The 18,648-nt window shown below is 40.5% G+C and overlaps 1 protein-coding gene across 3 annotated transcripts; it reads right to left on the bottom strand.

The window, feature by feature from the left end:
- Positions 1–14,160: 14,160 nt before the first annotated feature.
- Positions 14,161–18,389, bottom strand: C4H7orf25 (chromosome 4 C7orf25 homolog). 3 transcript variants are annotated; one of them, XM_066272076.1, is made up of 2 exons: positions 18,117–18,389; positions 14,161–15,801 (listed from the first exon to the last, which is right to left on the bottom strand). In XM_066272076.1, the coding sequence occupies exon 2, from the start codon at positions 15,778–15,780 to the stop codon at positions 14,515–14,517; it is 1,266 nt and encodes a 421-aa protein (XP_066128173.1). In that variant the 5' UTR covers positions 15,781–15,801; positions 18,117–18,389; the 3' UTR covers positions 14,161–14,514. The 3 variants fall into 3 exon arrangements, with proteins under 3 accessions (XP_066128173.1, XP_066128172.1, XP_066128171.1); XM_066272075.1 differs by lacking the exon at positions 18,117–18,389 and adding an exon at positions 16,507–16,613; XM_066272074.1 differs by lacking the exon at positions 18,117–18,389 and adding an exon at positions 16,235–16,390.
- Between the last annotated feature and the right edge of the window lie 259 nt (positions 18,390–18,648).

Genomic DNA, 18,648 nt, shown 5'->3' with positions numbered 1-18,648 from the left:
TTCATGCAAACGGAAATGAAAAAAAAGCTGGGGTAGCAATACTTATATCAGACAAATTGGACTCTAAAACAAAGGATATAGTAAGAGATAAAGAAGGCCACTACATAATGATAAAGGGAGTAATCCAACAGTGCTCTCAACAAATTTAAGAAGACTGAAATCATATCAAGCACTTTCTCTGATCACAATGGCATGAAACTAGAAATGAATCACAACAAAAAAGCTCAAAAATTCTCAAACACATGGAAACTAAATAGCAGGGTATTAAATAATGAATGCAGTAAGAATGAGATCAAATAAAAAATAAAAAAAATTCTTAGAAACAAATGACAATGAGCATACAACAACTCAAAATTTATGGGACACAGCGAAAGCAGTGCTGAGAGGGAAGTTCATAGCACTACAGGCACACTTTCAGAAGCTAGAAAAAGCTCAAATAAACAACTTAACCCTGCATCTAAAAGAATTAGAAAAAGAACAGCAAGTAAAGCCCAAATGTAGTAGAAGGAAGGAAATAATAAAGGTCAGAGCAGAAATAAATGGCATAAAGGCTAAAGAAACAATACAGAAGATCAATGAAACTAGGAGCTGGTTCTTTGAAAAGGTAAACAAGATTGATGAACCTTTAACTAGACTCACCAAGAAAAAGAGAGAGAGGACTCAAATAAAATTAGAAATGAGAGTGGAGAAATAACAACTGACACAACAGAAATACAAAATATTGTAAGAAAATACTATGAAGAACTGTATGCCAAAAAACTAGACAACCTAGATGAAATTGACAAATTCCTGGAAGCATACAATCTTCCAAAAATCAATCTGGAAGAATCAGAAAACCTAAACAGACCGATTACACCAAATGAGATCGAAACAGTTATCAAAAAAAACTCCCAACAAAGAAAAGTCCGGGTCCCGATGGCTTCACAAAAGAATTCTACCAAATATTCAAAGAAGAACTAACTCCTATCCTTCTCAAACAATTTCAAAAAATTCAAGAGGAAGGAAGACTTCCAAGCTCCTTTTATGAGGCAAGCATAATTCTGATTCCAAAACCAGGCAAAGACAACACAAAGAAAGAAAATTATAGGCCAATATCTCTGATAAATATAGATGCTAAAATCCTCAACAAAATATTAGCAAACCGGATCCAACAATATATAAAAAAACAATCATACACCATGATCAAGTGGGATTTATTCTGGGGAAGCAAGGCTGGTACAATACTCGTAAATCAGTCAATGTGATTCATCACATAAACAAAAAGAAGGAGAAAAACCATATGATAATTTCAATAGATGCAGGAAAAGCATTTGATAAAATCCAGCACCCATTCATGATCAAAACTCTCAGCAAAGTGGGAATTCAGGGAACATACCTCAACATGATAAAAGCCATCGATGAGAAACCCACAGCCAACATTATACTCAATGGGCAAAAATTAAAAGCAATCCCCTTAAGATCAGGAACAAGGCAGGGGTGCCCCCTTTCACCACTCTTATTAAACATGGTCCTGGAAGTCTTAGCAACAGCAATCAGACAAGAAGAAGAAATAAAAGGCATTCAAGTTGGAAAAGAAGAAGTAAAACTATCATTATTTGCAGATGATATGATATTGTATATAGAAACCCTAAAGTCTCAGTCAAAAAGCTACTGGACCTGATAAATGAATTCAGCAATGTGGCAGGATATAAAATCAATACTCAGAAATCAGAAGCATTTTTATACACCAACAATGAACAGTCAGAAAGAGAAATTAAGGAAACAATCTCCTTCACAATTGCAACCAAAAAAATAAAGTACCTAGGAATAAACTTATCCAAGGAGACTAAAGATTTGTACTCGGAAAATTACAAAGCATTGATAAAAGAAATCAAGGAAGATACAAACAAGTGGAAGCATATACCGTGCTCATGGTTAGGAAGAATAAACATCACTAAAATGTCTATATTACCCAAAGCAATCTATAAATTCAATGCAATACCAATTAAAATACCAATGACATACTTCAAAGATATAGACCACATTTCCAAAAATTTATATGGAACCAAAAGAGAACAGGAATAGCCTCAGCAATCTTAAAAAAGAAGAATAAAATGGGAGGTATCACACTTCCTGATATCAAGTTATACTACAAGGCCATTCTACTCAAAACAGCCTGGTACTGGCATAAGAACAGGCATATAGATCAATGGAACAGAACAGAGAACCCAGAAATAAACCCACAGTTCTATGGACAACTGATATTTGACAAAGGAGATAAGGAAATACAATGGAGTAAAGACAGCCTCTTTAACAAATGGTGTTGGGAAAATTGGACAGCTACCTGCAAAAAAATGAAACTAGATCTCTAGCTTACACCACTCACAAAAATAAACTCAAAATGGATAAAAGACTTAAATGTAGGCTGTGAAACCATAAGCATCTTAGAAAAAAACATAGGCAGTAAGCTCTCGGACATCTCTCGGAGCAATATATTTGCTGATTTATCTCCATGGGGAAGTGAAATAAAAGACAGGATAAACAAATGGGACTATATCAAACTAAAAAGCTTTTGCACAGCTAAAGACAACAAGAACAGAATAAAAAGACAAACTACCCAATGGGAGAACATATTTGACAATACGTCTGATAAGGGGTTAATAACCAAAATTTATAAAGAACTTGTAAAACTCAACACCAGGAAGACAAACAATCCAATCCAAAAATGGGCAAAAGAGATGAATAGACACTTCTCCAAAGAGGACATACAGATGGCCAATAGGCATATGAAAAAATGCTCAACATCACTAATCATTAGAGAAATGCAAATTAAAACCACAGTGAGATATCACCTCACACCAGTCAGAATGGCGCTTATCAACAAAACAACACAGAATAAGTGCTGGAGAGGATGTGGAGAAAAGGGAACTGGTGGGAATGCAGACTGGTGCAGCCACTGTGAAAAACAGTATGGAGATTCCTCAATAAACTGAAAATCGAACTGCCTTTTGACCCAGCTATCCCACTTTTAGGAATATACCCCAAGGACACCATAGAATGGCTCCAAAAGGAGAAATGCACCCCCATGTTTGTGGCAGCATTGTTCACAATAGCAAAGAGCTGGAAACAGCCCAAGTGTCCATCAGAAGATGAGTGGATTAAAAAGCTTTGGTACATATATACTATGGAATACTACTCAGCCATAAGAAATGATGACATTGGATCATTTACAATAACATGGATGAACCTTGATAACATTATACGGAGTGAAATAAGTAAATCAGAAAAAAAAACTAAGAACTATATGAATCCATACGTAGAAGGGACATAAAAATGAGACTCAGAGCCTGACCAGACAGTGGTGCAGTGGATAGAGCATCAGACTGGGATGTGAAGGACTCAGGTTCGAGACCCCGAGGTCGCCAGCTTGAGTGCGGGCTCATCTGGTTTGAGCAAAACACTCACCAGCTTGGACCCACGGTCTCTGGCTCGAGCAAGGGGTTACTCGGTTTGTTGAAGGCCCGCGGTCAAGGCACATGTGAGAAAACAATCAATGAACAACTAAGGTGTCGCAACCAAAAACTGATGATTGATGCTTCTCATCTCTCTTTGTTCCTGTCTGTCCCTATCTATCCCTCTCTCTCTGACTCTCTCTCTGTCCCTGTAAAAAAAAAAATATATATATATATATATAAATATATATATATATATTTATATATATATATAAATGAGACTCAGAGACATGAACAAGAATGTGATAGCCACAGGGGTAGGGGATGGGGGGAGGGGGGATGGGGCAAAGAAGGAGACAGGGGTTGGGGGAGGGGAGGGGCACAAAGAAAACCAGATAGAAGGTGACAGAAGACAATTTAACTTTGGGGGAGAGGTATACAGCACAATCAAATGCCAAAATAATCTAGAGATGTTTTCTCTCAACATATGTACCCTGATTTATCAATGTCACTGCATTAAATTTAATAAATAAATAAAAAAACATTCTGCTTTATAGTACATTTTTAATGAGTCTAAATAGAGAGAAAGTAATCATAGAAAATAAAAAATGTAAAGAATCTGACAATCTCTGAGAGCATACTCTATCCATAAATAAATGTGGCAGCCTCAGGTAGCAGAAAGAGCACAAGATTGGGAATTAGAAGTAAAAGAGAGACTGATCATTCTGACTCAGTCTTCACAGTTTCTCTACAGGGCAAATATTTCTGTCTTTCTAGCTCAGAGAGGATGTAAATCTCCAGGAACAGATAAGATAGCAGAGCTGGCATTCAAGCCTTGGCTTACCTCACTCCAAGTATATTCTTCCCACAACACTAAATTGCCCAGGAAGTTCTCTTTCTCCACAGGCATTAGGCAGGTCATGACCGCTCTCAGTCTCTATTCTTTTTTTCTTGCAAAATGAGAGCACTGAGCTAGATGATCATTCTGTTCAAAAGCTAAACCTTTATCACTTCTCTAATATTTGTAGTATCCAGAAAGCTGAAATGTGCTCAGAGCCTGAGCTTAAGAAAACTTGTTCTGTGGCCATTTCATTCTTTTGCAACAAATACTAGGGCATAACTTGGACACATACCAAAAAATGAATATTAGTACCTTTATAATCCTCAGAATCCAGAAAAGCCACTTCCCAGGATGTATCTCAAGAAATTCCCATAGGGAGCTCTTAAGCACATCAGGATTTTGATCCAGAGAAATCATACACATGCCAGAAGCACAGTGGAGCCTGCAGGATGTACACAGACCACTAGAGTGATGTAGGGAGGACATGCTTCTTAGCAATGATGAGCTGCAAAAGTAATATTTTTAAACATCTGCATAAAAAAAGTCCAAAGTTTATAATTCTATTTTTTTTCTTCCCACCCTGCATTATTGATTTCCAAACTATACAGTACATCAAAAATCATCTAATCAGTTAATAAGGGAAAAGTGAGGATGGGGAAAAAAGAAGAAAAAACATTTTTTTTCTGTGGCAGAGACAGAGAGTCAGAGAGAGGGACAGATAGGGAAAGACAGACAGGAAAGGAGAGAGATGAGAATCATCAATTCTTTGTTGCGGCACCTTAGTTGTTCATTGATTTCTTTCTCATATGTACCTTGACCGGGGGGCTACAGCAGACCGACTGACCCCTTGCTCAAGCCAGTGACCTTGGGCTCAAGCTGTGAGCTTTGCTCAAACCAGATAAGCTCGTGCTCAAGCTGGCGACCTCAGGGTCTTGAACCTGGGTCCTCCACATCCCAGTCCAATGCTCTATCCATTGTGCCACCGCCTGGTCAGGCAGAAGAAAATTAATTAATTAAAATAAGAAAAGGTCCCACATGCACAAGAATGAGACTGCACTGAGGAATTTGATTAACACAAGTCTCTGTATGTGCTGTTTAAAAAAAGAAGAGATAGGTAAGGGTATTGGATCTAAACAGTTGAAATTCAGCTCTGTGAGATGTGACTTCACTTAATCTCTTCTTTTTTCTCCACCAAGAATGGGGAAATAAACTCTGGGCATTGTGTTGTGGCTATTCAGTGAGGCAGCCTTTGAAAAGGTATGGCATATGGCAGAACCAGTGTTAGTTCTCTTCTCTCCTCATGCTCCTGGTTCCTGAATCCCTGCATGGCCCCACCCAGGAAAACTGGGGGAAATCACCTTCTGGCATGGTCTATGGCCAGGGAGTTGGTGGAACTCCATACATACACATGACATGTGCTGCCACTGAAATGGAGCGGCCTCTGCAGGACGCCCCTCTGCTCCAAGCCTTTTTATTGCACTTGAGTAATAAATGGCAGGAAAGATTCTTTATGGGTTCAATTCAACCTGCATCAAAATCATCTGAAGTAGTTTTATAAATGCCAATTCCTGGGTGTGGATCTCAGGAATAAACCAATTCTCCAGGTCATTTTGATGTATTTATAGTTTAAGAAGTAATGTTATAGGGTGAGAAAAAAGGAAAACAGACTAGAACTGCAAACTTTGGAGTTTTTTTATGCAAATGCTTAAAAGTATTAATTTTGCAGTTCATTAAGAAAAATATATAAAACACAGACATAAGGGGATGAGAACAAAAGAAACTTTATTTGGGGAAGTGAGCACATGGTGCATATGGAGATAATGTTTTGTTGAGTTGTACACTCATAACCTGTGTGATTTTGTGAGTCATCCCAATAAATTCAATTAAAAAAAATCTGTCCAAATAAAAATGCCTTATTAAAAGTAACAGTGGTCTACAATCCCTTATCTGATAATTCTGAGACCCACAGAGCCCTTAAAGACAAAAATAATCTCATGTATACTGAACTGGGGAGAAACTAGTTATGTTCTTTACATTCCCCACTAAGTGTGACTATATGTTTCACTGTTGAAATACTAAGTTTTTTAAAAGAGTGCTGCCCCAGATTCCATTAGGGGGTAGATAATATGTGCTATAATGTGTTTTCCTAAAATCCAGAATACATTTTACTGCAAAAATTTGAGGAGTGGGATGTGGTCCTGTTCTAGGAATAGAATAAGCAGATTAGTAAATAATTTCTTGTTGATTATCAGCTATTCTTGAATAACCCTGAGTCCCCACACTCCTTTGGAAAGATCTATGGAAACATTCACCTGGAGTTGTGCCTTGAGGAGCCTCTGAAGCCCAACCAGCTAATGATGTGTCAATTCTCCCATTTGATTTGAACACCTGTTACTGATACCTGTTTTCTCACTTTTTTCTGCTGAATCTCCAGAGAGAACATAACCTACTAGAGCTTTTCCCATATTTTCCAGAGCTTATCATCGTTCCTCAGCAGAAAGCTATTTCTACAAAGCAAAAAGAAGAGCCACTCTCATCCCCTCCAGTCTGGCCTTGTCAGACCCACAGAGCAGCAGTGTCATGTGAGGAAAAGAGCTCCAGGTGAATCTGTGGACCTGCAGTTGCCCAGTGCTCCCTTTCTGTCCTTACAGAAGATACATCCTGCAAGCGTCAGCTTTCAGTTGGCACATTAGGATGACACTTGATCTACTGAGCTACCTGGCCAGGGTTACCTGTCTCTTTGAATCATTTTTTTGTTTGTTTTTTCTTTTTTCAGTACATGGAGAATGTCAAATATCCCACCACCTTATATTATTTATCACATTATTTTACCACTATCTTAAGTTCTTATGAACCATTGTGTTGCTGACTCATTGGTGGCAGAGAGTTTTTTTTATATATTTTGATAGCTCTGTAATAATGCTCCTTATCATCTGTACCCAGTGTTGATAAATAGCACAGCCAGCTTCTGATCTGAGAATTATATAGTGAAATTAATACAGATCTGGTCAAACATGTCATCTGCCCTTTTAAAAGGTGCAACACCTCCTAAGCAGGAATAAACGCCAAAACAGAAAAGAAAGGCTATGACAACTGAAGGAATAAAATGTAGAAAAGCAAACCAAAGTGTTAGGATGTCTCCTGTGACTTTGTGACGTTCAGGGAGTGGTCTGAGCTGTTACAAGTGTCCAGCTTTTAATTTTAGTGAGCTTCTCTTTTTTTTTTGCATTTCTTCTGAAGCTGGAAACGGGGAGAGACAGACAGACTCCCGCATGCGCCCGACTGGGATCCACCCGGCACACCCACCAGGGGCGACGCTCTGCCCACCAGGGGGCGATGCTGTGCCCCTCCAGGGCGTCGCTCTGCCGCGACCAGAGCCACTCTAGCGCCTGGGGCAGAGGCCAAGGAGCCATCCCCAGCGCCTGGGCCATCTTTGCTCCAATGGAGCCTTGGCTGCGGGAGGGGAAGAGAGAGACAGAGAGGAAGGAGGGGTTGGGGGTGGAGAAGCAGATGGGCGCTTCTCCTATGTGTCCTGGCCGGGAATCGAACCCGGGTCCCCCGCATGCCAGGCCGACGCTCTACCGCTGAGCCAACCGGCCAGGGCCGAGCTTCTCTTTTTTTAAAAAAAAAATTTATGGCCCTGGCTGGTTGGCTCAGTGGTAGAGCGTCAGCCTGGCGTGCGGAAGTCCCGGGTTCGATTTCCGGCCAGGGCACACAGAAGCGCCCATCTGCTTCTTCACCCCTCCCCCTCTCCTTCCTCTCTGTCTCTCTCTTCCCCTCCGGCAGCCAAGGCTCCATTGGAGCAAAAGATGGCCCGGGCACTGGGGATGGCTCCTTGACCTCTGCCCCAGGCGCTAGAGTAGCTCTGGTCGCGACAGAGCAACGCCCCGATGGGCAGAGCATCGCCCCCTGGTGGGCGTGCCAGGTGGATCCCGGTCGGGCACATGCAGGAGTCTGTCTGCCTCCCCGTTTCCAGCTTCAGAAAAAAATACAAAAAAAAAAAAAATTATTCTTTTTTTTTTTTTTTTTTTTTTTTTTTTACAGAGACAGAGGGAGCGAGTCAGAGAGAGGGACAAATAGGGGCAGACAGGAATTGATGAAAACATCAATTCTTTGTTGCGGCACCCTAGTTGTTCATTGATTGCTTTCGCATATGTGCCTTGACCAGGGGGCTACAGCAGAGCGAGTGAACCCTTGCTCAAGCCAGTAACCTTGGGCTCAAGCCAGCAACCATGGACTTCAAGCCGGCGACTCTGCACTCAAACTGGTAAGCCTGTGCTCAAACCAGCAACCTCGGGGTTTTGAACCTGGGTGCTCTGCATCCCCGTCTGACGCTCTATCCATTGTGTCACCATCTAGTTAGGCTAGTGAGTTTTTCTATTTCTAGAAGACCTGTTTACCTGCCTTATTTTATCCTGTTAAATGTGGAAAGGGAAATGCCATTTTCCATTCTGATTTCCATGATGGCGGGTTGGGGATTCTTTTCCTCACAGTATACTCGTCTCTTCTCCACTTCTGGGAATATATTCATTTATTTAATTCCTAAATTTCACTGCTTGGTATGCTGGACTCATCTCTCCCTTCTCTTCTTAAGCACAAGCTTTCCACCATCAGACCCCAGTTCAGGTATTCCCTGCAGGAGACCAGTTATCAGATGTCACATGTCCAGTACTACCCATGACTCATGGTTACCATTAGCTTAATTTTGGGGTTCAGCCCACTTGCTACAGATATAAACCACACCTCCCTTTTACCTATATGCAATGCTTTGTTGCAGATGGTATTTTAGCATCCACCTTTTTTTTTAATTTATTGATTGATTTTTAGAGAGAGAAGCCTGAACACATTGTTCCACTTAGTTGTTCCATTTAGTTGTGCACTCATTGATTGCTTCTTCTTTGTGCTCTGACCAGGGATTGAACCTGAGACGTTGGCACATTAGGATGACACTTGATCCACTGAGCTACCTGGCCAGGGTTACCTGCCTCTTTGAATCTTTTTTTTGTTTTTTCTTTTTTCAGTACATGGAGAATGTCAAATATCCTACCACCTTATATTATTTATCACATTATTTTACCATTATCTTAAGTTCTTATGAACCAGTGTGTTGCTAACTCATTGGTGGCAGAAAGTTTTTTTTATATATTTTGATAGTGTCTCACTGAAATCTCATTCCAGCAAAGTTGTTTTCCACTGGACTTTGTGATGTTTGAAAATGAAGTGTGCCCAAGTCCAGAACACACCGGGTATGTTTTGGTCAGGTGTCTGAGGAATACTACTTTCCAGGAACCAACTTTTTTAGTGATTTCATATCTCTGGGTCTTCCCCAGGATGCCATTAATAGCATTTGGACTTTAAACCTATGTAGAGCACAGGCTGGACTTTTTTGACTTATTTTCTCTGTCAGAGAGACTAAAATTTTCTTGCTGTCTCTCAGGACAATGTTTACAAGATTCCCTTTCATGGGGGCTGCAGTATTTTAATCAGGGGTCTTAGAATGACCTCTTTGATACCACCTCACACCTGTTAGATTAGCTATTATTAACAAGACAGGTAATAGCAAATATTGGAGAGGCTGTGGAGAGAAAGGAACCCTCATTCACTGTTGGTGGGAATGTAAAGTAGTAAAACCATTATGGAAGAAAGTATGGTGGTTCCTCAAAAAACTGAAAAGAGAACTACCTTATGATCCAGTAATCCCTCTACTGGGTATATACCCCAAAAACTCAGAAACATTGATATGTAAAGACACATGCAGCCCCATGTTCATTGCAGCACTGTTCACAGTGGCCAGGACATGGAAACCAAAAAGCCCTTCAATAGATGACTGGATAAAGAAGATGTGGCACATATACACTATGGAATACTTATAGCCATAAGAAATGACATCAGATCATTTACAGCAAAATGGTGGGATCTTGATAACATTATACGAAGTGAAATAAGTAAATCAGAAAAAACCAGGAACTGCATTATTCCATACATAGGTGGGACATAAAAGCGAGACTAAGAGACATTGATAAGAGTGTGGTGGTTAAGGGGGGTGGGGGGAGAGGGAGAGGGAAAGGGGGAGGGGCACAAAGAAAACTAGATAAAAGGTGAAGGAGGACAATCTGACTTTGGATAATGGGTATGCAACATAATTGAATGACAAGATAACCTGAACATGTTTTCTTTGAATATATGTACTGATTTATTGATGTCACCCCATTAAAAAAATAAATTAAAAAAAAAAAAAAAGAATGACCTCTTCACTTCAAGTAGGACTCAACCCTCCAGTTTTATCCCAGAACAAAGTTTTATTACCCCCTCTCAAGCTCCTAATGTTAAAGCTGGGGACTCATCTCTGTGTTTTATCCTCTTAGAAATTAAAGGATACTAGAGGATGAGGTGTTCTCTGCCTGGAATCCATTTTATCTAGAATGCTTGTGTTTATATTCTTAAACTGAAATATCTTTAAAGGTTTTATTTATTGATTTTAGAGAGACAAGAGAGAAAGGGGGAAGAGAAACAGGAAACATCAACAGACAATAACAGCTTCTCTTATATGCCTTGAACAGGCCAGCCTGCGGTTATGAACCAGAAACCCCAGCATTACAGGTTTATACTTTATCTACTGCGCCATCAGAGGTCAGGCTAAACTAAAATGTTGACGCAGCTTTCTTTTTTAGACTATTTGGTTACATTTTGTATGTTATGTTTATATTTACTAAAATAAATTTGAAAACATTTCCAATACAGTAATGATCTGAGACGACCAGCCTATTATGGGAATTAAGATATAGGCCACGGGTTCCAGCCCTTTACCTAGGGGTAGAGCCTATTTTCAGAGAGGAGCAGGCCGAAGTTCTTTTGGGAGCAGGAGAGGGGGATTAAAAGGACCACTACATCTTACCATGGAAAATAGTATTTTATAAATAATAATAGAAGAATGAACTATGTTTTGCAAACTCACAATTGTAAATCTACTTTTGCCCCAGTCTTTCCACCGTCGCCCCATATGGTGTGCTCCATATTATTTCTTTTTAGAGCAAGGAGATTATTTGATGTTTAAAAGTAAAATAACAGCGTATCTAATGAAGTTAACTGGACCTGGAAATTTCTTGAAGATTATTAATTACTGTACTTAAATAATTTTTCAATGACTATCACTTACTTACAGTTTTTTATTTCTTCTCCAATTCTAACATGTATTTCCTAAGAAAATGATCTGCATTTTATTGTCTGCCAAATTTATCAAAATTGTATATAGCTATAGCATATATCCTTATAATTAATCTTCTCTGAATGTGTTTATCTCCTTTTTACTCTAATAGCTCTTATTTTATGCTTTCTAGTTTTTATAATTACTTGAGAATATTGATTTGCCTTTTCCTATGTGGATGGCATTTATTCTCTATCCTTGCCCTTTATTTGGAAGTGATTCAGCTTGGTTTAATTTATGCTCTCAGTTACATATCCTCTTTGATACCCAAAGTTATATTCCTTAAATTTTTAATGGCAAACATTAAGAAGGTGTTGACTCTCTTCTAAATAACATGCTTTACTTTCCCCCACCACTTCCAATTCCTGGTCATCATTTTTTTGGACATTAGTTTTGCTGTATAACTATGTTGCTTTGATTTGATAGTTTTTAACTGGTCTTAACTGAATATTCTCTTTTCTGATTTTTAAAGTTACTTCCCTCATTTTTTACTTTTTTTTATTATGATCTTTTTGATCAGCTGTAGTGGTCTTTGGAGTGTGAGTGGTCATTTCTAGAGAAGGCACTATTTCTTTACATTCCAGGATCCCGTACACCAGGGGTCTCAAACTCACGGCCCGCAGACTGGCCCGCAGATTAATCCACGAAGTTTGATTAGTCTGCGGGCCGCACAAAATTGGTGGGCGGGCCGCACGGCCGCGAGCTTGAGACCCCTGCCGTACACCCTACTTATGCACATATATTTGCTTTGCATTGTTAGAAATTAGTCACTATTTGGAAAAAGGTAACAGGTGTTGGGGGACCACACCTGCGGCTGTGTTAGAATGCAATTTCTTCACAGTGCTATAGCTGTGCATATCCTAGTTGGCAAAGATTCCAAATTCTTATGTATCAATTCATAGTCGCCAGACATCTCCCCTTTCCTACTACTCTTTAAAAGCTCAGCCCTTCATTCTGTTCAGCACATGACACACAAACCTGTACACTGGATGAACAAATTAGTATCATGTCAATTCTGTCTGGAACAAATCCAATTTATACCCATTAGTTTACATTGCATCATCACTGCTCTAGCCAGGGCCATTATAATCCCACCTTTCCTTCTTTTAATTCTTCTTTCACACTACAGCCTTTTGTTTTCCTAAGAGATATGATCATGGCCTACCCTTTCAGAAAAATTGCTAAGAAGTCTCTAAGGCCACTCCTCAGAGAACTAGTTTTCTAGTTTCATCTCTTATAAGCTGTTCAAATTAGCCTGGACTTTGAGCAAGCCCTCCTGATCCCTCCTGTACCTTTCCAATCCCATTCATCCCCTGTACACATCTTATGAAGTCTCACACTAAAAACCCTCAAATGTCACTTTCTCTCTGACTTCCTGACTCCATAGCAAGAATTACTTCCTTAGTGTTCCCACAATATTTTTAAGTTCTTTTAGAGATTTTAATAACTTATACTTGTTTACTTGCATTTCAGACTAGGAATTCCTAACAGCAAAGATCAATTGTCTTTCATACCAAACTATTATGATAATGCTCAGTACTTATACAGCAATAAGTTAATGGTGCTTTAATAGGTATTCCAAAAAGGCTAAGTTCAGTTTTCAACACCAGACAATTTTAGTTGCAATGCAAATTACACATACCTCTCTATACTAAATTGGAACCCCACAGCCTTTCCCTCAGAAATGAGTTGAGTAACAGAATCTCTCCTAAGAGAAACACCCCATCTACTTAATTTTGCATTTCATTTCAATATTCATGGACCCCAATCATCAAATTCCACTCTCTATTAAACATTGTGACTGGAAATTGAGTTTCCCTTCTCACAAAATAGGAGTTGGCACAGTAGAAAAAGTGCAGGCTGTCAGAACATAAAATTATCTAATATTGGCTGTTCACTTAGTTTAAGCCTTAAGGCTCAATATTCCCATTTTAAAACGTAAATACATATCTTCTACTTTGCTAATTTGCTTGCTTTGTTAGAAATTAATAAAGGACCTAGCACAATATGGACATAAAATCTCCATTTTAATTACATGTTATTCAACAGGTATGAAATCTCCCTGCCACTATCTCACAAGAGTGAGATAATAGTTATCACTTGTCACTTGCAAAACAGGAAACCCAGGGTTCAAATTCAAATATTTGCAGTGGGGTGGGGGCTGTACTTAAAAGTAAAATCTGAATTCTTTTTAAATGTTTTATATAATTCTTTTTCAATTACTTTATTATTTTACTTTAAATGTCCGAGGTTTATAGTACTGTGATTGTTGGCTATCTGTCTTTCCACAAAGGTGTATCAACGGATCCACAGGATTTGCAAGATCAGTGGTGGTGCAGTGGATAAAGCGTGGACCTGGAATGCTGAGGTTGCTGGTTTGATACCCTGGGTTTGCCTGGTCAGGGTACATATGGGAGTTGATGCTTCCTGCTCCTCTCTCTCTCTCTCTCCCCTCTGTCTAAAATGAATAAATAAAATCTTTAAAAAATAATAAACAGAATATATTTTAAAGAAAAAAAAATTACTTTTATATTGATGTATTTTTTCTAAACATACCCAGACTGCTCCTGACATGTTCCATTAATGACCATAACTTTAGAATCTAACATCAATTATACACTATTACCTCCCAGCCCCAACTCATTATCAATCGATAAACCAATATAATAAAAAACAAGCTTCAGTGTTCTCCAGATGTTTAATGCAAGATGCACTATAGCCATATTCCATGAATTCTGTACTGGTAAAGGGAGGTGTGTACAACCCTACTGCATCAAATAAAAGCACTGTGATACAGATAAAAAGCCTTACACAGCTATACTTCTGTTCTTAATTACTATACATAGACACTTTGATAAATAGGGTTGTTTCTTGTGCTTTTTCTACTTTAAGAAGTTATTACTTTATAGATAAGAAACAAATCAACTCTACCAGTTTGAATTCTGAGTTATACTACAGACCTTTTTTCTCCCCAATTAAGATGGCAAGACCCAACCTTTGGTATAACTTATTTCCATGGAAATATTTAAAGGATATTATCAGTGTTCAGTGTCAGTTGTGTAGTCTTTTGGTAAAGGGGTGGCTAAAGCCTCTTTGCTCTCAGTGAGTGCTCTGGGCTGATGAATAAACACACTAAATTTAACACCCTGGTTGTTGGCAGCTCTGACAAAACCACTATTGGCAGTCATTGTGATGGCTTTTAGGGTGTCCCCTGTCCCAAAAATTGTTAATGAACGACTATTGATTTTTGAACTGGACACTAGTCCCAAAGTACGCTCAGAAGGCTGGTCCAGCACCACATTAATTCGCTTAATTAGCATAGTGGCCCTCTCTCTCTCCCCAGGTCCTCCTAAAGTATCTAAAATAGACTGAAAATCTTTGACAGCTGATTCACAAGCAAATAGCTCCTTGTCCTTCATAAATGCTTCAAGCTGTGGTAGAACCTGCTCTTTTCTCTCTTGCTCTGCTTGTTCTGTGAGCACTTTTTCCTTAAAGATAAAGTGGCAACCTCCATAGCTGAGGGCAGATACATATGTGATCAAAGTAGTAATGTCCAGATTTACTCTTTTGCACACATCAACCTTAATCTCTGTTGGAAACGCAACAGTTGCTAGTATATTTTCTCGGTCCACTCTGGTCACCTGGAAAAGTTCAGGGCCCTCTTCATCTGATTCGCTCTCACTGGGCTGGAGCTCGTCAGGGTGACCTAACAGAGAGTTAACTGCTACTATGTCTCCTCTCACAGATATGCCCATTTCTTTCAGCTTCTCTGCCATGGGGCTGGAGACACTGTTGTAAAATGCAAAGATGATGTGAGGGTTGCTATACTGCACTGGCTGCTGGTGACTGGCCTGAAGGAAGTCTTCAGCTTGCTCAATGATGCTTTTGTCACCAAACTGGCCCCTGCCTAGCCAAATATTATGCAGAGCTTCAGCTTTCCGGCCAATGGCTTTCACCCAAGTATGACCACAATTTGCAACAACATCCACCACAAGGGTCTGCTTTTCTCCCAAGTTATCTGTGTAACCAAAACCATGGAGAACACTAATGACTTCTTCCAGGTTTTCTGCTGACTCCACTAGGGCTCTGAGGTGTGTTAAATTGGTGCTCTGTAAATGGGACTCCTTAACAGCTACCTTCCCAGCTTCCACTTTCTGCAAAAATTTTAATTCAGCCTTCAATTTGCTACACAGCTTTGCACCGCCTTCAATGCCACCTTTTCTTGATCTAGAAAGTGATTCTGCTCTCTTAATCAGTTCCTTGGCCATGACGATTCGTTCACAGAGCATGGCATGTGCAGACATGGTGACAGCATTCTTTCTTTCCTATGAAAAAAGAAAACAAGACAAATGACAAATTCAAAGTCCTCAACAATTATGCTCGTCAATTCTTCACTGAAAATTACAAAACTTCAATTAAGCAACAAGGCTTATGGAGGCTGAGTCTAGGAACTTGGGATCCTGCACGTCTGTTTCTGAGTGACTCCCTCCTCTGACGGTTAAGGAAAGAATGACAGCTGTACTTCTGAACACCTCCTTAGGTGTGCTGGATTCTTACAAACGTTAGGCCTTCATTTCTTCAGTTCGAAGGTCATGGGGTCCACAATATGCCGCAGGTCATAATTAAATGCAGGAGTCAAGCAATATGCTACGTAAGGAATTCCCTATCTTCCCTTACTCTGGCTGTAGAGAAATTTTAATATAAGCTCGAAGTGTCAAGACAAATGATTAAAATATGTCCAAAGCAAGGTTTTCTCACCTAAAATGACCACACTAAGGTTTTCCAACCTTCTTCTCCTTCATAAGTGGGACCCCTTTAATCGGTGATTATCCAGGGTCGCACAGCATCCGCGTCAGAGCCAGACGGCCTCAGGTCCGCAGGAGACCGCAGCTGGCACGCTATCAAGGCCGCAGGGCAGCCTATGTGCCGCGGCCTGCCGGCAGGCTCCAAACAACCAGCCCGGGGCCAGCGGGCGCCGCGTCGCGGAAGGACACCCGACTCCCTCCACCTTATCTCCCCTGGCTCCTCACTTGCAGCGCCTAGGACCGCGAGCGGCGGGCACGTGCGTGAGCCAAACGGGGACCAGCCGACAGCGTCCACTCCACGCTGACCGCCGCCTGAGCTCCGCCCGCGAGCGCCACCTCCGGCACCTCCCACGTCACGTGGCCCTGAGTCCGGAGACGCAGAACGCGATCCCAGGGGTCAGTGCGGCGTGCGGGGAGCGGCGGGGCTGGCGCGAAGGCCATAAGCGATGCCTAGCCGCAGGAGAGGAGCCTGCTGTCGGGGGCCGACAGCCCTATCTCCAATGTCCCCGGTAGGGACCCCACGCCCTAACGTAATCATGGCTCGCCCTTGCCTCGGTGGAAATCGGTGCATAATGCATTTTAGTGGAGAAACTCTCTCAGTGAAGCCCAAACTCCCTTACTTCAGCCAATTACACCATGTTGCTGTCAAACTCAAACCCCGAGTGACAGGCAATGGTTCTCTTAGAAAAAATTGTCAGAGGTTACACAAATCCAGGTAAGCGCTGGAGCTGAGATTTCTGACACCAGTCTAAAGCACTTTCCATTGCACCATCCTGGGGTCTCCATAGAAATGGGATATAGAGATCAGTTGCCTTCCTCGAGATAACAAATGATCAGGTAGTCTGTACTAGAAAATTTAGATTAACCTAGTAAAATGCCCAGTCACCCAGAAAGCTTAAGGCTTTATTAAAGTAAGGCTAATTTAGAAGTGTGTGTGTGTGTGTTTTAGAGAGGAAGGGTGAGAAACGTCAATTTGTTATTCCACTTATTTACGCATTTCATCATTAGCTGATTATTGTTTGCGCCCTGACCTGGGACTGAACCGCAAACTTGGCTATTTTGGAGGCTCTAACCAAATAAGCTATCCAACCAGGGAAAAGGCTAATTTTAAAAATGAGAACTTTAAGTTAAAAGTAATCCTATGTACTCCTTTCATAAACCTTACTGCAGTCAAGAAATGAAAAAGGAATAAACCCACAAAAAAACAAGAACAAGATTTCACCTGAAACTTCAGGAAGACAATAAGCAATATTCAGTGTTTCTATATAACAGGCAATAATTCTAAGTGCTTTTCACGTATAAATTTATTCAACTTCTTAACAGTGTTAATGGGAGACATTTTACAGTTAAACCCACCACAGAGAGGTTATTGAACCTAGGCAGCCTCTATTCAGATGGAGGAATTAGGAGTACAGAAAACCATCCTCAACAAGTGATTTGCAAAGCAGAACCCCAGAGAGGCTTCAGAACCAGACAGAAGCCTGGAGGCAGAAGGGAGAGTGTTGAAGCACGGCTGAAAATGGGCATTACTTAAGTCTGTATAAGGGAAAAACACCCAAGCCCTCTCATTCAGTGCAGCTAATCAGAGATTGTAGTATATGACGATGAAGATAGGGAACCAGAGGGGTTCTAGACAGATTATGAAAAAAATGAAAGCTTTCCTATTGAGTGGTGAAATGAGTGGTCCCCTCTCTGCCTCTACCAGAATGCTGGCACTCCTTTCCCATCCTCCCCACTACCCTCTTTCAAAAACTTTTCTGTGGAGAAATTGAGCAAATGAAAGACCATGGAAAAATGTTTATAGATGCAGACATTCCCCATTCCCCAATAAGTACCTGTATATAGATTTGGGACTCACGCACAAACAGCACTTCCACCAAACATTTTTCTGTTTAGAATTTGAAGGAAACAATGAAGAACAAAATAAAAGGAACTTCAGCCATGAATCAAGACGACTTTTTAGGTGAGAGGAGAGCTAGTGAGATGTACTCCCACATGCACCCCGACCAGGATCCACCCCATCTGGGGCCAATGCTCGAATCAAACAAGCTGTAGTGTCTGAGGCAGATGCATTCCAACAAAGCTATTCTCAGTGCTCATGGCCACCCTTGAACCAACTGGGCCATTGACTGTAGAAAGGGAAGAGGGAGAAAAGGACAGAAGCAGATGGTCACTTCTACTGTGTGCCCTGACCAAAAATCAAACCTGGACCTCCATATGCCAGGGCCAATGCCCTATACACTGAGCAAGCCAGCCAGGGTAAATTAGAATTTTAAAGCAAGGAAGCTACAAACTTGTATGTTCTTAGGCAATTCATTAAATATCCCAAGTTTTTGTTTCTTTATGAAGGCTCAGAGAAATTGCCTC

The sequence above is a fragment of the Saccopteryx bilineata genome, chromosome 4 (genome assembly GCF_036850765.1).
Source record: "Saccopteryx bilineata isolate mSacBil1 chromosome 4, mSacBil1_pri_phased_curated, whole genome shotgun sequence".
Lineage (NCBI taxonomy): Eukaryota > Metazoa > Chordata > Mammalia > Chiroptera > Emballonuridae > Saccopteryx > Saccopteryx bilineata.
This window is presented reverse-complemented; position numbering and strand designations above follow the sequence as displayed.

What these genes read in the sequence shown, in the direction of transcription:
- C4H7orf25 (XM_066272076.1), bottom strand. Translation starts at nt 15,780, where the DNA reads ATGTCTGCACATGCCATGCTCTGTGAACGAATCGTCATGGCCAAGGAA.